This window comes from Aquarana catesbeiana, linkage group LG01 (genome assembly GCF_042186555.1).
Source record: "Aquarana catesbeiana isolate 2022-GZ linkage group LG01, ASM4218655v1, whole genome shotgun sequence".
NCBI classification, from domain to species: domain Eukaryota; kingdom Metazoa; phylum Chordata; class Amphibia; order Anura; family Ranidae; genus Aquarana; species Aquarana catesbeiana.
The window spans coordinates 861598673-861621110 of NC_133324.1; the positions used below are offsets into that span (position 1 = coordinate 861598673).

The 22438-nt window shown below is 41.3% G+C and overlaps 1 protein-coding gene across 4 annotated transcripts in view; it reads right to left on the minus strand.

Moving 5' to 3' along the window:
• Window positions 1-7333: 7333 nt before the first annotated feature.
• LOC141116857 (cytosolic beta-glucosidase-like) overlaps window positions 7334-22438 on the minus strand; it is a 220508-nt gene continuing 205403 nt past the window's right edge. For 3 of the 4 annotated variants that reach the window (XM_073609341.1, XM_073609348.1, XM_073609356.1), the window contains exon 6: window positions 7334-10261. In XM_073609341.1, the coding sequence (XP_073465442.1) occupies window positions 10062-10261 (200 nt within the window). In that variant the 3' untranslated portion in view covers window positions 7334-10061. The remainder of the gene's footprint in view (window positions 10262-22438) is intronic. The other variant, XM_073609333.1, reaches the window with a different exon arrangement.

Consider the following 22438-nt stretch of genomic DNA (forward strand, 5'->3'; position numbering starts at 1 on the left):
ATAAGGGCCCTTATACCATCACCTTTAAGTCAGACTTCTCATTAGAGTAAACGATTAATAGTTTGGCCTGAGGTTCCCCTTTAGTATTGGTAATATCTACAAGTACTCAATAGTTTTGAAGAAGGTATTTATGGATTATCTGTCACTGACTGTATTGATGCTGTCTATTTGCATATTTGTGAGTTCTTGCTGCCTAAGTAAATTGAAAAAAAAAACAATAATACTTGACCTGCGTCAGTGTGTCATTACTGTGGTATTCTATTAATCATATTGCCAGGTGTGCCAGAGGGGCTGAGGCCATTCCTGGGGTTGAGAGGCAGAGTAACGGACTGAACAAATTTAACCACTTGAGCCCCGGACCATTATGCTGCCTAAGGACCAGAGGTCTTTTTCCAATTTGGCACTGCGTCGCTTTAACTGCTAATTGCGCGGTCATGCAATGCTGTACCCAAACGAAATTTGCGTCCTTTTCTTCCCACAAATAGAGCTTTCTTTTGATGGTATTTGATCACCTCTGCGGTTTTTATTTTTTGCGCTATAAACGGAAAAAGACCGAAAATTTTGAAAAAAAATGATATTTTCTACTTTTTGTTATAAAAAAAATCCAATAAACTAAATTTTAGTCATACATTTAGGCCAAAATGTATTCGGCCACATGTCTTTGGTAAAAAAAATGTCAATAAGCGTATATTTATTGGTTTGCGCAAAAGTTATAGCGTCTACAAACTAGGGTACATTTTCTGGAATTTACACAGCTTTTAGTTTATGACTGCCTATGTCATTTCTTGAGGTGCTAAAATGGCAGGGCAGTACAAAACCCCCCCAAATGACCCCATTTTGGAAAGTAGACACCCCAAGGAAATTGCTGAGAGGCATGTTGAACCCATTGAATATTTATTTTTTTTGTCCCAAGTGATTGAAAAATGACAAAAAAAAAAAAAAAAAAAAATATTTACAAAAAGTCGTCACTAAATGATATATTGCTCACACAGGCCATGGGCCTATGTGGAATTGCACCCCAAAATACATTTAGCTGCTTCTCCTGAGTATGGGGATACCACATGTGTGGGACTTTTTGGGAGCCTAGCCGCGTACGGGGCCCCGAAAACCAATCACCGCCTTCAGGATTTCTAAGGGTGTAAATTTTTGCTTTCACTCTTCACTGCCTATCACAGTTTCGGAGGCCATGGAATGCCCAGGTGGCACAAAACCCCCCAAAATGACCCCATTTTGGAAAGTAGACACCCCAAGCTATTTGCTGAGAGGCATATTGAGTCCATGGAATATTTTATATTTTGACACAAGTTGCGGGAAAGTGACACTTTTTTTTTTTTTTTTTTTTTTTTTTCATAAAGTTGTCACTAAATGATATATTGCTCACACAGGCCATGGGCATATGTGGAATTGCACCCCAAAATACATTTAGCTGCTTCTCCTGAGTATGGGGATACCACATGTGTGGGACTTTTTGGGAGCCTAGCCGCGTACTGGACCCCGAAAACCAATCACTGCCTTCAGGATTTCTAAGGGTGAAAATTTTTGATTTCACTCTTTACTGCCTATCACAGTTTCGGAGGCCATGGAATGCCCAGGTGGCACAAACCCCCCCCAAATGACCCCATTTTGGAAAGTAGACACCCCAAGCTATTTGCTGAAAGGCATGGTGAGTATTTTGCAGCTCTCATTTGTTTTTGAAAATGAAGAAAGACAAGAAAAAACATTTTTTTTTTTTTCTTTTTTCAATTTTCAAAACTTTGTGACAAAAAGTGAGGTCTGCAAAATACTCACTATACCTCTCAGCAAATAGCTTGGGGTGTCTACTTTCCAAAATGGGGTCATTTGGGGGGGTTTTGTGCCACCTGGGCATTCCATGGCCTCCGAAACTGTGATAGGCAGTGAAGAGTGAAATCAAAAATTCACGCCCTTAGAAAGCCTGAAGGTGGTGGTTGGTTTTCGGGGTCCCGTACGCGGCTAGGCTCCCAAAAAGTCTCACACATGTGGTATCCCCGTACTCAGGAGAAGCAGCAGAATGTATTTTGGGGTGTAATTTCACATATTTCCATGGCATGTTTGAGCAATATATCATTTAGTGACAACTTTGTGCAAAAAAAAAAAAAAAAAAAAAAAAATTTGTCTCTTTCCCGCAACTTGTGTCGCAATATAAAATATTCCATGGACTCGACATGCCTCTCAGCAAATAGCTTGGGGTGTCTACTTTCCAAAATGGGGTCATTTGGGGGGGTTTTGAACTGTCCTGGCATTTTATGCACAACATTTAGAAGCTTATGTCACACATCACCCACTCTTCTAACCACTTGAAGACAAAGCCCTTTCTGACACTTATTGTTTACATGAAAAAGTTTTTTTTTTTTGCAAAAAAATTACTTTGAACCCCCAAACATTATATATTTTTTTAAAGCAAATGCCCTACAGATTAAAATGGTGGGTGTTTCATTTTTTTTTTTCACACAGTAATTGCGCAGCGATTTTTCAAACGCATTTTTTGGGGAAAAAACACACTTTTTTAAATTTTAATGCACTAAAACACGCTATATTGCCCAAATGTTTGATGAAATAAAAAAGATGATCTTAGGCCGAGTACATGGATACCAAACATGACATGCTTTAAAATTGCGCACAAACGTGCAGTGGCAACAAAATAAATACATGTTTAAAAGCCTTCAAAAGCCTTTACAGGTTACCACTTTAGATTTACAGAGGAGGTCTACTGGAAAAATTACTGCACTCGATCTGGCCTTCGCGGTGATACCTCACATGCATGGTGCAATTGCTGTTTATGTTTGACGACAGACCGCCGCTTGCGTTCGCCTTAGCGCGAGAGCAGGGGGCGACAGGGGTGTTTTTTTTTTTTTTTTTTTTTTTCTTTATTATTTTTTTGCTTTTTTAATCTTACTTTTAAACTGTTCCTTTCATATTTTTTTTTTTAATCATTTTTATTGTTATCTCGGGGAATGTAAATATCCCCTATGATAGCAATAGGTAGTGACAGGTACTCTTTTTTGAAAAAATTGTGGTCTATTAGACCCTAGATCTCTCCTCTGCCCTCAAAGCATCTGACCACACCAAGATCGGTGTGATAAAATGCTTCCCCAATTTCCCAATGGCGCTATTTACATCCGGCGAAATCTAAGTCATGAAATACTCGTAGCTTCCGGTTTCTTAGGCCATAGAGATGTTTGGAGCCACTCTGGTCTCTGATCAGCTCTATGGTCAGCTGGCTGAATCACCGGCTGCATTCTCAGGTTCCCTGTTGAGACAGGAGAGCCAGAGAAAAACACGGAAGACGGTGGGGGGGGGGGCATTCCCTCCCACGGCTTGTAAAAGCAGTCTAGAGGCTAATTAGCCGCTAGGATTGCTTTTACATGAAAGCCGACCGCTGGCTGAAAAGAATGATACCAAGATGATACCTAAACCTGCAGGCATCATTCTGGTATAACCACTCAAAGTCGTGAATGGCGTACCTGAAGACAAAAAAATGGTTAACAATGGTTAACAATAAAGCACAGTAAAGTGTAAATAATTACACACCTGAAAAACAAACATGATAAAACATAATAACAATAACAATAACAATAAAACATTGCAGAATAGAATACAGTAAAAAAGAGCAGAACAATAGAGAGAGAGAATAGAGAGAGAGAGAACAATAAAACAACAACTATTTTTTTTTATTTCATATTTTTTTTTTTTTTTACACTTTTTTTGTAACTAACTTTTATAACGGTAACCGGTTCCAGGTTCGGGTCTCTCAAAATGCGATGGCATCTTGGGAGACCCTGTGAAAGTGTGCCTAGTCTGTGCAATGCTGTACCCTACGCTAATACTCAACTAGTGAATGGTAGCGTTCAAAACATTCACCAATGCAAAGACCAGGATTGTCAGGACAGGAGGGACAATAATAGCGGGTGTCACGCCTATATCCGCGCTTGCTGCAGACACGACATCTTTTTTGGGGGGGTTCGTTGGGTAGGGGTACTCGGGAGGACATAAAAATGCCTCTCATGCAGCCGACTGCATTTGGTTGGGGATGTGAATGGGGGAAGTACGGGCGCTGCAGAAGCGGTGGGTTCCCAATTAGGATTGGCGAATGCAGCAGGAAGGGCACTATGGGCACGACGGGCCTGTGTTTGTCTTCTTGGTGGCAGTGGGACACTACTTGTGCTTGTCACCTCACCAGCTTGAACTGCACTTATGGGACTCGCCACGTCACCAAGTGTTACTGCAGTGCTGGTTTGACTACGACCGGGGTGTACTAGGCCGCTGGCGCTTGCCAGTTCACCAAAACGCTACCAAAAAACGTTAGCGATCGCAGGGATCAGGCCTGACTCTGCGAACGCTGCAGTTATGCGTTTAGTGTTTTGTAAGTGTCAGTGATCGATCGATACTGCACTTGGGTGGGCTGGGCCGGGCCGGGCGGAGGGGCAAAACGCAGGTGCTAGCAGGTATCTGGGCTGATCCCGCTAACACTGCGTTTTTGGGAACCCTAAACTGCTGGTGACGCTAGTATAGATCTGATCGGATCAGATATTGATCCGATCAGATACTATACCACTAAGGGAGGTGTACGGTGCGTGCGTGGGTGTTAGCGGTACTGGCGCTAATCTGACGCTGCCTGGGGCTGGTGCTTGCCAGTTCACCAAAACGCTACAAAAAAAACTGTTAGCGATCGCAGGGATCAGGCCTGACTCTGCGAACGCTGCAGTTATGCGTTTAGTGTTTTGTAAGTGTCAGTGATCGATCGATACTGCACTTGGGTGGGCTGGGCTGGGCTGGGCGGAGGGGCAAAACGCAGGTGCTAGCAGGTATCTGGGCTGATCCCGCTAACACTGCGTTTTTGGGAACCCTAAACTGCTGGGGACGCTAGTATAGATCTGATCGGATCAGATATTGATCCGTTCAGATACTATACCACTAAGGGAGGCGTATGCTGCGTGCGTGGGTGTTAGCGGTACTGGCGCTAACCTGACGCCTGGGGCTGGTGCTTGCCAGTTCACCAAAATGCTACCAAAAAAACTGTTAGCGATCGCAGGGATCAGGCCTGACTCTGTGAACGCTGCAGTTATGCGTTTAGTGTTTTGTAAGTGACAGTGATCGATCGATACTGCACTTGGGTGGGCTGGGCGGAGGCACAAAACGCAGGTGCTAGCAGGTATCTGGGCTGATCCCGCTAACACTGCGTTTTTGGGAACCCTAAACTGCTGGGGACGCTAGTATAGATCTGATCGGATCAGATATTGATCCGTACAGATACTATACCACTAAGGGAGGCGTATGCTGCATGCGTGGGTGTTAGCGGTACTGGCGCTAATCTGACGCTGCCTGGGGCGACGCATATCACCGCCGGGCGATCAGGGGGCTAAACCTTTATTTGGTAATAAACGGCGGGTGCCCTGACACTATAAAAAATAAACGAAATAACCAGCGTCATCCGTAACGGTTATACGGTGATCAGTGGTGAAAGGGTTAACTAGGGGGCAATCAAGGGGTTAAAACATTTATTCGGTAGTATATGGGGGTCCCTGTCTCTATAAAACGCTGACGGCGAACCTAAATATTTACCTCACTAACTAGCGTCACCAGCGACACTAATACAGCGATCAGAAAAATGATCGCTTAGCAACACTGGTGACAGGGGGTGATCAAGGGGTTAAAACTTTATTAGGGGGGGTTAGGGGGGTACCCTAGACCTAAAGGGGGGTAATACTAACTGTCCCAACACTGTAACTGTCACAAACTGACACTATGCAGTAATCAGAAAAAAAAAAAAAGAAAAAAAAAAAAAACTGCTGGTGTCAGTTTGTGACAGGGGGGGGGGGGTGATTGGGGGGGGGATCGGGGGGCGATCGGGGGGGGGATCGGAGTGTTTTGTGTGCCTGGCATGTTCTACTGTGTGTGTGTGTGTTGTGCACTCACATAGATGTCTTCTCTCCTCGGGCCGGAACGGAAAATACCGACCCGAGGGGAGATGACATCACTTCCTTTGCTGCTGTTTAGCATACAGCAGCAAAGGAGTGTTTTCATTGGCCGGCGGCGATCGCGAGGGGGGGGCCACGAACGGATGGTCTCCCCCTCATCACCGATCGCCGCTGGACAAAAGACGACCGCCTCGGGCACCGGGGGGGGGTCCGATCGGACCCCCCACCCGCGGAAGGCAAATCACGTACCCTGTACGTGATTTTGCCTGTCCGTGCCACTTTGCCGACGTACATCGGCGTGAGGCGGTCGTCAAGTGGTTAAGCAGCTCCTTCGGGGGTATTGCTACAATTAATAAAAATACAAGGCTTCCTCTGAATGGCTAAGTTGATCACTAAACTACTTCAAGTGGAACTTAACCTATTAAAACAGCCTATGTTCTTTTGGTTCACTGATCTCCCCTAATACAGAAATGAGAAAGTGTATCTTTTTGTGTATAGCACACTACCTTTTTTGTACTGGAAGGCAGCACTGCCTCCTTTCCAGACTAGGCTAAAATTACTTCCCTGCCTCTTGGGATTGCCATGTCGCACATCTCAGGAGGCAGCTTGCACAGAAAAGACATGGGTTTAACCAGTTTCTGCCCGGCAAATAGCAGATTGATGGCCAGGGGGTGGCTCTCCCATTCTGGCTGGATGTCATATGGCGTCCTGTCAGGAAGCACTGATCGTGGGGCCATGCAGTGGCGTGATCTGTCATCGGCCGTGTCCAGTGGACACGGCCGATGACCGATCAGAGTACTGGCTCGACCATGTGACCAATTACAGCAAATCACAACAAAACAGACTGAATGATTCAGTTTCATTCAGAAAAAGTATTGCTTATAGCAATATAATTTACTGCTATAAGCAAATGTAATGTGTTAAAAAAAAAATCCTGATCACTTTTTCAGAGAGAGTAGTACAATGTTATTTTCATCAAAGAAATGTAGCAGAATACATTTTGGGCTAAATTTATGAAGAACAATTATTTATAAAAAAAAAAAAAAAAAAAACAGAAATGAAGAAAAACACTTTTTTCTCCAATATTTTCTGTGCGCAGCCATGCTGTAGGTCTTTGCCAGGTTTAAAACACCCTGCGACACATCTGCATACACACTATATTTTTAAAGATGGCAGTACAGATGAGGGGCAGGAGAGCAGAGTGATACCACTATATAATTCTGCTTTAAAGTGCTAATGTATTTCAAACATGCCAATGTGCACATACCTTTAGTGTGGTGAAACCATGGCAAGACCTAGACAGAAGAAATGCAAGCCCATTTGCAGATGAAGCAAAAAACGGTGTTCCATGATAACATGACATTATGATGATACATCTAAATTGATAACAGCCAAGCTTTTCTTTTTTATTGAACATTACAAATAGGTGCTTTATCTATGACCACATTTGCAAACAATTTCTATTAAGCTAATATCTTTGCTCCTTTAGGTTTACTTGCTCCTTTCAGCTTTGTAAATCAGCTGACTTGGTAATGAACATTTCATGGTGCATCTTCCAATAACTCACAAGGTATTCTTCTATTTAAAGTAATATTTATTCATGGTATCTACTGTCCAGAAAAGCATAGGAAAATGAAATGTGGGGCCCACACATAAATGATTACAAGAGTTAATATGAATGCCAATGAGATATCATCTCTTCATTTTCTACCTATATTAGAAAATTCTAGTTTTAAAAAATTCAGTGGCAACATAAAACACCTCCGTTATCCTCCTGTATTAGTTTTTAGAGCAAGATGAAAACAGTAGTATATTTTAATGTAACCAATAGGTTGAAATACCAAAAACAATACGTGTATATGGCTGAATGCACATGGATGAAAGCAATTCGGAACTGCACAGAAACATTACACACTTCAATGCAAAACTTCAATAAAAATAACAAGATAAAAAGAGAATAGCCTATTAAAGATAAAATGACAAAAACAGCTTTTGCTGCAATATTTACGTTCAATCCAAAGATTTCTCTTGTGGTATTTTTTTCTGCCTCAGGCTGATGACCAGTATCTTTCACCACACTTCCTCCGAGATCATCCTTGGACTCACCCCAGTCTATGACTGGACAGTGAAAGGGGAAGCAGTACAGTTAGAACTCATTTCTCAGTGCGCTGCTTGCCAGCACATGAACTGATTGGCTTGTGCTGCTTCTTCCTTTTAAACTCCAGCTTCGCTGTAGAGGGACAGCAAGAAGCTGATACCAGGTCAAAATCAGGTACCCACATTGCTTTCTTAAAAAAAAAAATGTATTGATGTAATAGTGATTACAGAGCTGCATTAATTTGTGTCTTTTATATCTGCCTACAGGTCAGCGTTATTAAAACATTGTAGCTAAATTAAAGTAAATGTGCATTTATATATTTAAGGTATGCTATGTACCTATAAAAACCTTCCTTGTGTAGACATCCAAAAGCCCTGAGACTGCTGCTGGATGCTGGATATGGTGTCAACAGCTCCAACAGACTCAGAGCTGTCACTCAAGTGCATTCTATAGCATTCCTCCCTTGACAGCTGCATAAAAAATTATGAAGGGAAGGGCAGAGTTTCTGCAAGCATGGACACTAATTATACAATCCCAAAAGAGGAGAGGTCTTTCAGAGAGGAGACTCAAGCACATTGCAAGCCAATAAAAAGCTGTTTACGAAAAGGAAAAACACTGCACTTTCACATTAAATTTTTCAAGTTGGTGATGGTATCTTTAAGGCATAGACTAAAAAATAAAAGCTGAAGTTTTTCATAGGTAATAGGTAGTCAAAAGTGCAGGTACGATTCATCCACTCTTATGTCCCATACACATGATCGGACTTTCCGACAACAAAACCGTGGATTTGTTTTTGAAGGATGTTGGCTCCAACTTGTCTTGCATACATACGGTCAATCAAATGTTGGCCAACAATTACGAACCTAGTGACGTACAAGATGTACGTGAAGTGTTCATTACGAACGCTAGTTATATCTCCGGCTCGTACTTGATTCCGAGCATGCGCGGACTTTTGTCCAACGGACTTGTGTACACACGATCGGAAAGTCCGACAACAAACATTTGTTGGCGGAAAATTCGAGAACCTGCTAGCCAAAATTTGTTGGCGGAAAGTCCGACAAAAAATGTTCGATGGAGCATACACACGGTCGGACTTTCCGCCAACAAGCTCACATCCAACATTTGTTGTCGGAAAATCCGATCGCGTGTACGGGGCATAACACTTTGGTCTGCCAGTGGACATCTAAAAATGAAAGATTAACCGGCATCATATTGATTGTGCACATCCTTAGCAGGCTCTGCTGAGTGAATCAATTTGCTCTTTAGACTGCTAATGGGGTTCTTCAGACCCCTTGCTAGTCTACTCTAAGGTTGAGAAGCATGTATTCCTTTAACCCATGATTTCTAATCAAGTATTCACTGATACTATATCAAGAGGGTCGCTGCAAAGGAATTTTGGGATGAATACTGACAAGTACTATAAGGAGGGGTCCTACTGAGATCTGATTATTTAATTAAGAGTCCAAAGCGCTGGTACTGCTTATCTAAGGATCATGGGACTGAGTAATACAACATGGCACTGTGAGGTAGAATTCCCTGTAGTCTATGATTGTCAATTGTGGATAACAGATATCCAGTAAGTAATTACCATGCTTATTGTTAATGTGTTGCACAATCTTCTACACCCTGTGTACCCCAATATAATTGGAATCTCCCTGCGTTCTACATACTCTTTGACCAGGAAGCTTCCGTTAACAATGGATTCCTTTCACCCAGCAAAGGAATCTCAGCATTCCCTCTGCTGCATCTTTGCCAGATCAGATTTGCGGAGGCTGAGTCATCTGTAAATGCAACAATCTAGGATATTCTACTTCAGCAGTAAATTGCTTCTGAAATCTATTTTAAAACACTGATCACAATGCATAGTGTTCCAAAACCTCAGTTTCTAAAACTCCACTCACTATTAAGTAATCATTTCTTTATTGTTCAACATAAATGTAATTTTTTGATAAGATACAACACAAAAATTGCATCATCTGTGTCACACATGAAAACAAATTAGCAGTTGCAGGAAGTTGGCACTCTGTCTACTTATAAATCAGTTCATTTCCTTTTACAACTTTGGCATACTCATTTGCTGAATAGTACGGCGTTCTTGGAAGGTTCGCCTGCTCGAAATCCACATGGAACAATCCAAACCGGACACCGTAGCCAGAATTCCACTCAAAGTTGTCAAGAAGAGACCAAGCAAAGTAACCTTTCACATTCACCCCATCCAGTTTGATGGCTGCCAACAAAAAGAGACACAATGAGTTAGATATAATTAGTGTGCAATATGTTAGTGCTGGTGGTGAATTGCATGTTAAAGCTAATTTGACAGAAGATAGATTAACACAAGCAACACATTAAGTTAGCTTAAAAAAAATGCTAAACAGTTCAAAGTATAGATCGTTTATAGATAGTTACATGGCTCCAGTTTGGAATAATGTTAATATGTATATATCATACCGGGGCCAATGCCCCTGGAAACTGCAAATCACTGAAGTTGACAATCCTACTCCAATGATCTCCACTAGCTTCCAGGACCTTTGCCGAGTGGCTACCCTGCTGCATTCTGAACACAGGAAGTCGGATGCTCAGCACCATCGCTATTCAGAGAATGCTTTTCAATTACTTTCCTTGAATGAAATACTCAGAAAACTAAAAAAAAAAAAAAAAAAAAGATTGCAGAAAGCCAGGTAAAAAAGGGATAGAAATGTTCGGCATGATTTAAAGTCACTCGCCATGTTTTACGTTGGCTGTTATCTAGTAAATATAGTGGTTTTAAAAAAAAAAAGAATTATTTGGATTTTCTATCTTATCTAGCATTTCAAGATTTATGGAACACTATTACAATTTATTATACAGTCAGGTCAATAAATATTGGGACATCGACACAATTCTAATCTTTTTGGCTCTATACACCACCACAATGGATTTGAAATGAAACGAACAAGATGTGCTTTAACTGCAGACTTTCAGCTTTAATTTGAGGGGATTTACATCCATATCAGGTGAACGGTGTAGGAATTACAACAGTTTGTATATGTGCCTCCCACTTTTTAAGGGACCAAAAATAATGGGACAGATTAATAATCATCCATCAAACTTTCACTTTTTAATACTTGGTTGCAAATCCTTTGCAGTCAATTACAGCCTGAAGTCTGGAACGCATAGACATCACCAGACGTTGGGTTTCATCCCTGGTGATGCTCTGCCAGGCCTCTACTGCAACAGTCTTCACTTCCTACTTGTTTTTGGGGCATTTTCCCTTCAGTTTTGTCTTCTGCAAGTGAAGTGCGTGCTCAATCGGATTCAGGTCAGATGATTGACTTGGCCATTGCATAACATTCCACTTCTTTCCCTTAAAAAACTCTTTGGTTGCTTTCGCAGTATGCTTCGGGTCATTGTCCATTTGCACTGTGAAGCGCCGTCCAATGAGTTCTGAAGCATTTTGCTGAATATGAGCAGATAATATTGCCTGAAACACTTCAGAATTCATCCTGCTGCTTTTGTCAGCAGTCACATCATCAATAAATACAAGAGAACCAGTTCCATTGGCAGCCATACATGCCCACGCCATGACACTACCACCACCATGCTTCACTGATGAGGTGGTATGCTTTGGATCATGAGCAGTTCCTTTCCTTTTCCATACTCTTCTCTTCCCATCACTCCGGTACAAGTTGATCTTGGTCTCATCTGTCCATAGGATGTTGTTCCAGAACTGTGAAGGCTTTTTTAGATGTTGTTTGGCAAACTCTAATCTGGCCTTCCTGTTTTTGAGACTCACCAATGGTTTACATCTTGTGGTGAACCCTCTGTATTCACTCTGGTGAAGTGTTCTCTTGATTGTTGACTTTGACACACATACACCTACCTCCTGGAGAGTGTTCTTGATCTGGCCAACTGTTGTGAAGGGTGTTTTCTTCACCAGGGAAAGAATTCTTCGGTCATCCACCACAGTTGTTTTCCGTGGTCTTCTGGGTCTTTTGGTGTTGCTGAGCTCACCGGTGTGTTCTTTCTTTTTAAGGATGTTCCAAACAGTTGATTTGGCCACACCTAATGTTTTTGCTATCTAATGGGTTTGTTTTGTTTTTTCAACCTAATGATGGCTTGCTTCACTGATAGTGACAGCTCTTTGGATCTCATATTGAGAGTTGACAGCAACAGATTCCAAATGCAAATAGCACACTTGAAATTAACTCTAGACCTTTTATCTGCTCATTGTAAATGGGATAATGAGGGAATAACACACACCTGGCCATGGAACAGCTGAGCAGCCAATTGTCCCATTACTTTGGGTCCCTTAAAAAAGTGGGAGGCACATATACAAACTGTTGTAATTCCTACACCGTTCACCTGATTTGGATGTAAATACCCTCAAATTAAAGCTGAAAGTCTGCAGTTGTTCGTTTGATTTCAAATCCATTGTGGTGGTGTATAGAGCCAAAAAGATTAGAATTGTGTCGATGTACCAATATTTATGGACCTGGCTGTATATCCTCATTCTCTGTATTCTCATGCTCATTTAAATTAAACATGCAGAAATACAGATTTTGCCATTGCTGATTTCCCTTTGAAAATGCTAGTTACAAGGCTGGTATAATACTTTCTCTAATGCCTTCAGAGTCCCAGACATAGGAAAAGTTTGCAGTTTTGGAAAGTCTGAGACCTACGTTTGCAGACGTGTTCAGCAGTGTTTCTCACATTGCAGGTTCCCTTCAAGGCAGGCCATACATTAGTCATGTTTTTCAACTAGCAAGTTGGTGGAAGGGGAAATCACTCCCCCTGAACTATTGTATTGGACATCTCCCCGCCATCAGAATACACTGATCAGCGCTGTCGGCTATAGCTGGAATCACTGATCATGCAGAAATTTTCAAACAGTTTGGCTGGACAGAAGTCAATCAGTAGATCAACTTTTGTACAACCAGCCTGCCCATACATGGATCCCTTCTGAATTGACCACATTTCAATCCACATATGGCTGGCTTAAATCTACCTCAGCTTTCAGTAGATGTCATGTTTACTTTATAGTTATCTGTCTCAAGTGCGTTTGTGTGCGATATCTGTTTAATCGTATCAGACTTTTGCTGATGATATGATCTAGTGCTCTGGGCACAATGCCTGATGTGCTTCAGAGTTTTTTTATGAGGTAGGTTGCCAGGTCCAACAGAATGTGACAACACATGTGTACAGCCAATTTGTACACACGTCCTAGGGCCAATGTAGACAGGAGCCAATTGACCAAACAGCATGTCTTTGGAATGTTGGCAGAAATCAAAAAAAGCACAAGGAGAACATTTAAACTCCATGCAGATAGCATTCTGGCAGATCAAGAACCCTAATGCTACAAGGTATAAGTGCTAACCATTAAGCTACAGTGCTGCCCTTCTCTACCTGTACATGAGCAAAATGACTCCAAAGAGTGTTCCTTACATTTATGACAGCCTTAAAGTGACATTGGGGTCAATTTACTAAAGGAGTAGAGGCTTTCCACCGAACAAAGTGAAGATTTACTTTGGAGAGTGTGTGTTAAACTGATACTTAAGTCTCAGTTTTTTTTTTTAATAAACATGTTATACTTACCTGCTCTGTGTAGTGGTTTTGCACAAAGTAGCCCAGATACTCCTCTTCTCGGGTCCCTAGCCTGTGCTCCTGGCCCCTCCCTCCTGACGAGTGCCCCCACAGCAAGCAGCTTGCTATGGGGGTACCCGAGCCGCAGCTCCCTGTGTCCATTCAGACACGGAGCCCCACCCCCTCTCTCTCCTGACTGGCTCACTGTCAATGAGGAAGGAGAGTCCCAGACAGATAAGACTCTCTTCCAATAACGCTGGATCGAGATGGGCTCAGATAAGTATTAGGGGGGCTGCTGCACACAGAAGGTTTTTTATCTTTATGCATAAAATGCATTAAGATAAAAAAAAATCCTTTGGACTTTACAACCACTTTAACTTTGCAAAGTGAATGCTTGTATAAGACAAAGCTGTGTTCACTTGAAATACCCAATCATGTGCGAGGGAAAAAAAAAAAAAAAAAAAAAAAAAGATTTTCAAGCACATGATTAAAAGCGAACACAGCCTCACCTTATTCACTAACATTAATTTACAAAGTGTACATTCAGGTTTCGGAGTTAACAGCCTTTACTTCTTTAGTAAACCATGCCCTAGTAATACTATGAATCACTGGCCGGTAAGGAGGCATTGCAAGCTATCACAGATCTAGAACTGCCTAATAATTGGACCAGGACTGGTGGACTTTTGGCAAAATGGAAGTGCAGACTAAGTAAACCTAGACAATGTATATATTCAGTTTTATATACTTTACTTATTTAACCCTTTATTTGCTGCCAGAGTATGTCATACATCAGCATCAGCAAGGGGTTTTACACACACTCCCAGCTGCTAGAACAGCCAGAATGTGTGTCAATTTCACAAGCCAACTATCAGTCTTATATGGAAGGGATCCAGCAGCTGGACAGCTACCAGATTGCTTCCATGGACCTCTTGAATGGGCGTCCCTTCAAGTGCACCCCCTCGCCATGTTTCCCAGGCTCTACTATCCAATCTGCATGGTGAGTGTTGCCAGGTACAGTAAAGAATGACCAGCTAACATCCAATTGCTGATCTCCCCTAACTAGCAAGAACTCAGAAGGGCAAGGATATCATCATTTCCAGTTTCTGCTGTCACTTTCAAATAGACCCTTGATCATGCTTCATTAGCTTTTTCCCAGCAACAATGGCAAGCGGAAGTGACAGCAGAAACTAGAAGGAAATAAATCTTTTTTGTTTTTTTAGTTCTTACTAGCTGGGGAGTTCAGCAAAAGGACAATCGCTGATGTCCCTGTTTTCTACCCAACTGTCACTGCTTTATGGACATGTGTAATTTTAAGGCTTGACATGTCTATTTAATCAGCACAAGGCTATCTTTTATATTTTTCCAAAGATGGGTAATATACAGCGTTTGTGTTTAATAATATTAATTTTTTTCTGAAAAATTTCCTTTGATAAATTGTTGGGCTATTATCATGTAACATAAAAAATTGGAACTACCACCATTTTATTCTTTAGAGTCTGCTTTCAGAAAATATATAATGTGTAGGGTTTTAAACTAATTTTCAGGCCTAAAATTAATATTTTAGCATGTGTGCAAAAAACAGCTCTGGCAGGCAAAAGGGGCAAATAATTCTGTGCCTTACAAGAGGATCTGATTTATAGATTTGAAACACCGCTATCATCACATTTAAAGTGATTGTAAAGATTTTTTTTCTTAAAATAACACATAACAAATAACAAATAACAAATAACAAGACCTCAGTACTTACAGTGCCTTGAAATATTCATACCCCTTAAAATTTTCCACATTTTGTCATGTTACAACCAAAAACGTAAATGTATTTTATTTGGGATTTTATTTGATAGACCAACACAAAGTGGCACATAAAGCTTCATGTACACTGCTGCTGGTAAAACAGACGTTTAGGAGCAATTGGGCATTTTTTTCAGCTGCCCCTGAACTCTTCTCTATGTTATCTTATCAGTTCATGTACACAGGGTCATTTATAGTTGTTTCTAGGCAGTTGAGTTCAGAATGGATGTTCAGAGGCATTTGAAACACCTAATGCCTGTAACAGCTTGTAAACGCGTGTAAACGCAGTAAACTCGCCTTTAGCCACATTTTGTTTACAGGAGTTTTTAATTTTTGATGATTTGAAAAAAATAAATGCTTCTAAAACGCAAACGAAGCTAAACGCGGCAAAACTGAAGTTTTTAAACGTCGGTTACTATCTTTCCTTGTCAAAAGAAGTTTATTGAGTATACAATGTCGGTTACTATCTTTCAAGTTAAATCATTCAGATGAGGTTTTAAAATGTTCCTTGTACATTAACCCTAATTGTGAAGTGGAAGGAAAATGATAAATGGTTTTCAAAATTGTTTACAAAAAAATATGTGAAAAGTGTGGTGTACATTTGTATTCAGCCCCCCTGAGTCAATACTTTGTAGAACCACCTTTCACTGCAATTACAGCTGCAAGTCGTTTTGGGGATGTCTCTACCAGCTTTGCACATCTAGAGAGTGACATTTTTGCCCATTCTCCTTTGCAAAAAAGTTCTGTCATATTGGATGTAGATCATCTGTGAACAACAGTTTTCAAGTCTTGTCACATATTCTCAATTGAATTTAGGTCTGGACTTTGACTGGGCCATTCTAACACATGAATATGCTTTGATCTAAACCATTCCATTGTAGCTCTGGCTGTATATTTTAAATTGTTGTCCTGCTGAAAGGTGAACCTCCGCCCCGGTCTCAAGTCTTTTGCAGACTAACAGGTTTTCTTCTAAGATTGCCCTATATTTGGCTCCATCCATCTTCCCATCAACTCTGACCAGCTTCCCTGTCCTTGCTGAAGAAAAGCATCCCCACAACATGATGCCGCCACCACCATGTTTCACGGTGGGGATGATATGTTCAGGGGGATGTGCAGTGTTAGTTTTCCACCACACATAGTGTTTTTCTTTTAGTCCAAAAAGTTCAATTTTGGTCTCATCTAACCAGAGCACCTTCTTCCACATGTTTGCTGTGTGTCCTCCACATGGCTTCTCGCAAACTACAAACAGAGCTTCTTTCAACAATGGCTTTCTTCTAGTCACTCTTCCATGAAGGCCAGATTTGTGGAGTGCACGACTAATAGTTTTCCTGTAGACAAATTCTCCCACCTGAGCTGTGGATCTCTGCAGCTCCTCCAGAGTTACCATGGGCCTCTTGGCTGCATCTTTAATTAATAGTCTCCTTGCCCGGCCTGTCAGTTTCTGTGGACAACCATGTCTTCGTAGGTTTGCAGTTGCGCCATACTCTTTGCAATTTTGACTGATGGATTGAACAGTACTCCGGGAGATGTTCAAAGCTTGGGATAATTTTTTATAACCCACCCTGCTTTAAACTTCTCCACAACTTTATCCCTGACCTGTCTGGTGTGTTCCTTGGCCTTCATGATGCTGTTTATTCACTAAGGTTCTCTAACAAACCTCTGAGGGCTTTACAGAACAGCTGTATTTATACTGAGATTAAATTACACACAGGTGGACTCTATTTAGTAATTAGGTAACTTCTAAAGGCAATTGGTTCCACTGGATTTTAGTTGGGGTATCAGAGCAAAGGGGGGTAAATACAAATGCACGCCACACTTTTCAGATATTTATTTGTAAAAAAATTTGAAAACCATTTATCATTTTCCTTCCACTTCACAATTATGTGCCACTTTGTGTTTGTCTATCACATAAAATCTCAATAAAATAAATGTACGCTTTTAGTTGTAACATAACAAAATAAGGAAAATGTCAAGGGGTATGAATACTTTTTCAAGGCATTGTACCTGCTCTGTGCAATGGAATTGCACAAAGCGGCCCCAAACCTCCTGTTTTTGGGTCCCCCCGCCGGCACGTCTGGCTCCTCCTCTCAGTCCATTGCCCCCTTGGGAAGCCCCTGGAGCCCGGCTACTGTGTCCATTGACACAGACGGCCCTCATTCGACCCAGCACTGTGCATGTCTGAAGCTCTTCTCTTCTTCTGCCCCCTCATCACTAACTTTGATGGACAGCACTATGAACCAATGGTTCCCGATGCCCCAGCAAAGCCAGTGAGACATGTTAATGAGGGGAGAGAAGAGCTGTAGTCGTGTACAGGTAAGTATAAGGTAAGTATAAGGGGGGGGGGGGATAAAGGGCCAAACTCAATGGCTAAGCATTTTTTACCTTAATGCAAGGAATGTAAGGTAAAATATGGTTAGGCTTAGATAGCTTCCGATAAACTGGTGGGTAGTAAGATATACACTCACTGGGCACTTTATTAGGTGCACCTGTTCAATTGCTTGGTAACACAAGTTTCTAATTAGCCAATCACATGGCAGCAATTCAATGCATTTAGGCATCTAGACGAGGTGAAGACGACTTGCTGAATTTCAAACTGAGCATCAGAATGGGGAGGAAAGGGGATTTACGTGACTTTGAACATGGCATGGTTGTTGGTGCCAGACGGGCTGGTCTGAGTATTTCTAAAACTGCTGATCTACTGAGATTTTCACACACTGCTTTTGTCAGCAGTCACATCATCAATAAATACAAGAGAACCAGTTCCATTGGCAGCCATACATGCCCACACCATGGCACTACCATCACCATGCTTCACTGATGAGGTGGTATGCTTTGGATCATGAGCAGTTCCTTTCCTTTTCCATACTCCTCTCTTCCCATCACTCCGGTACAAGTTGATCTTGGTCTCATCTGTCCATAGGATGTTGTTCCAGAACTGTGAAGGCTTTTTTAGATGTTGTTTGGCAAACTCTAATCTGGCCTTCCTGTTTTTGAGACTCACCAATGATTTACATCTTGTGGTGAACCCTCTGTATTCACTCTGGTGAAGTGTTCTCTTGATTGTTGACTTTGACACACATACACCTACCTCCTGGAGAGTGTTCTTGATCTGGCCAACTGTTGTGAAGGGTGTTTTCTTCACCAGGGAAAGAATTCTTCGGTCGTCCACCACAGTTGTTTTCCGTGGTCTTCTGGGTCTTTTGGTGTTGCTGAGCTCACCGGTGCGTTCTTTCTTTTTAAGGATGTTCCAAACAGTTGATTTGGCCACACCTAATGTTTTTGCTATCTAATGGGTTTGTTTTGTTTTTTCAACCTAATGATGGCTTGCTTCACTGATAGTGACAGCTCTTTGGATCTCATATTGAGAGTTGACAGCAACAGATTCCAAATGCAAATAGCACACTTGAAATTAACTCTTGACCTTTTATCTGCTCATTGTAAATGGGATAATGAGGGAATAACACACACCTGGCCATGGAACAGCTGAGCAGCCAATTGTCCCATTACTTTGGGTCCCTTAAAAAAGTGGGAGGCACATATACAAACTGTTGTAATTCCTACACCGTTCACCTGATTTGGATGTAAATACCCTCACATTAAAGCTGAAAGTCTGCAGTTGTTCGTTTGATTTCAAATCCATTGTGGTGGTGTATAGAGCCAAAAAGATTAGAATTGTGTCGATGTACCAATATTTATGGACCTGGCTGTATATCCTCATTCTCTGTATTCTCATGCTCATTTAAATTAAACATGCAGAAATACAGATTTTGCCATTGCTGATTTCCCTTTGAAAATGCTAGTTACAAGGCTGGTATAATACTTTCTCTAATGCCTTCAGAGTCCCAGACATAGGAAAAGTTTGCAGTTTTGGAAAGTCTGAGACCTACGTTTGCAGACGTGTTCAGCAGTGTTTCTCACATTGCAGGTTCCCTTCTAGGCAGGCCATACATTAGTCATGTTTTTCAACTAGCAAGTTGGTGGAAGGGGAAATCACTCCCCCTGAACTATTGTATTGGACATCTCCCCGCCATCAGAATACACTGATCAGCGCTGTCGGCTATAGCTGGAATCACTGATCATGCAGAAATTTTCAAACAGTTTGGCTGGACAGAAGTCAATCAGTAGATCAACTTTTGTACAACCAGCCTGCCCATACATGGATCCCTTCTGAATTGACCACATTTCAATCCACATATGGCTGGCTTAAATCTACCTCAGCTTTCAGTAGATGTCATGTTTACTTTATAGTTATCTGTCTCAAGTGCGTTTGTGTGCGATATCTGTTTAATCGTATCAGACTTTTGCTGATGATATGATCTAGTGCTCTGGGCACAATGCCTGATGTGCTTCAGAGTTTTTTTATGAGGTAGGTTGCCAGGTCCAACAGAATGTGACAACACATGTGTACAGCCAATTTGTACACACGTCCTAGGGCCAATGTAGACAGGAGCCAATTGACCAAACAGCATGTCTTTGGAATGTTGGCAGAAATCAAAAAAAGCACAAGGAGAACATTTAAACTCCATGCAGATAGCATTCTGGCAGATCAAGAACCCTAATGCTACAAGGTATAAGTGCTAACCATTAAGCTACAGTGCTGCCCTTCTCTACCTGTACATGAGCAAAATGACTCCAAAGAGTGTTCCTTACATTTATGACAGCCTTAAAGTGACATTGGGGTCAATTTACTAAAGGAGTAGAGGCTTTCCACCGAACAAAGTGAAGATTTACTTTGGAGAGTGTGTGTTAAACTGATACTTAAGTCTCAGTTTTTTTTTTTAATAAACATGTTATACTTACCTGCTCTGTGTAGTGGTTTTGCACAAAGTAGCCCAGATACTCCTCTTCTCGGGTCCCTAGCCTGTGCTCCTGGCCCCTCCCTCCTGACGAGTGCCCCCACAGCAAGCAGCTTGCTATGGGGGTACCCGAGCCGCAGCTCCCTGTGTCCATTCAGACACGGAGCCCCACCCCCTCTCTCTCCTGACTGGCTCACTGTCAATGAGGAAGGAGAGTCCCAGACAGATAAGACTCTCTTCCAATAACGCTGGATCGAGATGGGCTCAGATAAGTATTAGGGGGGCTGCTGCACACAGAAGGTTTTTTATCTTTATGCATAAAATGCATTAAGATAAAAAAAAATCCTTTGGACTTTACAACCACTTTAACTTTGCAAAGTGAATGCTTGTATAAGACAAAGCTGTGTTCACTTGAAATACCCAATCATGTGCGAGGGAAAAAAAAAAATAAAAAAAAAAAAAGGATTTTCAAGCACATGATTAAAAGCGAACACAGCCTCACCTTATTCACTAACATTAATTTACAAAGTGTACATTCAGGTTTCGGAGTTAACAGCCTTTACTTCTTTAGTAAACCATGCCCTAGTAATACTATGAATCACTGGCCGGTAAGGAGGCATTGCAAGCTATCACAGATCTAGAACTGCCTAATAATTGGACCAGGACTGGTGGACTTTTGGCAAAATGGAAGTGCAGACTAAGTAAACCTAGACAATGTATATATTCAGTTTTATATACTTTACTTATTTAACCCTTTATTTGCTGCCAGAGTATGTCATACATCAGCATCAGCAAGGGGTTTTACACACACTCCCAGCTGCTAGAACAGCCAGAATGTGTGTCAATTTCACAAGCCAACTATCAGTCTTATATGGAAGGGATCCAGCAGCTGGACAGCTACCAGATTGCTTCCATGGACCTCTTGAATGGGCGTCCCTTCAAGTGCACCCCCTCGCCATGTTTCCCAGGCTCTACTATCCAATCTGCATGGTGAGTGTTGCCAGGTACAGTAAAGAATGACCAGCTAACATCCAATTGCTGATCTCCCCTAACTAGCAAGAACTCAGAAGGGCAAGGATATCATCATTTCCAGTTTCTGCTGTCACTTTCAAATAGACCCTTGATCATGCTTCATTAGCTTTTTCCCAGCAACAATGGCAAGCGGAAGTGACAGCAGAAACTAGAAGGAAATAAATCCTTTTTGTTTTTTTAGTTCTTACTAGCTGGGGAGTTCAGCAAAAGGACAATCGCTGATGTCCCTGTTTTCTACCCAACTGTCACTGTTTTATGGACATGTGTAATTTTAAGGCTTGACATGTCTATTTAATCAGCACAAGGCTATCTTTTATATTTTTCCAAAGATGGGTAATATACAGCGTTTGTGTTTAATAATATTAATTTTAGGCTATTTTTTCTGAAAAATTTCCTTTGATAAACTGTTGGGCTATTATCATGTAACATAAAAAATTGGAACTACCACCATTTTATTCTTTAGAGTCTGCTTTCAGAAAATATATAATGTGTAGGGTTTTAAACTAATTTTCAGGCCTAAAATTAATATTTTAGCATGTGTGCAAAAAACAGCTCTGGCAGGCAAAAGGGGCAAATAATTCTGTGCCTTACAAGAGGATCTGATTTATAGATTTGAAACACCGCTATCATCACATTTAAAGTGATTGTAAAGATTTTTTTTCTTAAAATAACACATAACAAATAACAAATAACAAATAACAAGACCTCAGTACTTACAGTGCCTTGAAATATTCATACCCCTTAAAATTTTCCACATTTTGTCATGTTACAACCAAAAACGTAAATGTATTTTATTTGGGATTTTATTTGATAGACCAACACAAAGTGGCACATAAAGCTTCATGTACACTGCTGCTGGTAAAACAGACGTTTAGGAGCAATTGGGCATTTTTTTCAGCTGCCCCTGAACTCTTCTCTATGTTATCTTATCAGTTCATGTACACAGGGTCATTTATAGTTGTTTCTAGGCAGTTGAGTTCAGAATGGATGTTCAGAGGCATTTGAAACACCTAATGCCTGTAACAGCTTGTAAACGCGTGTAAACGCAGTAAACTCGCCTTTAGCCACATTTTGTTTACAGGAGTTTTTAATTTTTGACGATTTGAAAAAAATAAATGCTTCTAAAACGCAAACGAAGCTAAACGCGGCAAAACTGAAGTTTTTAAACGTCGGTTACTATCTTTCCTTGTCAAAAGAAGTTTATTGAGTATACAATGTCGGTTACT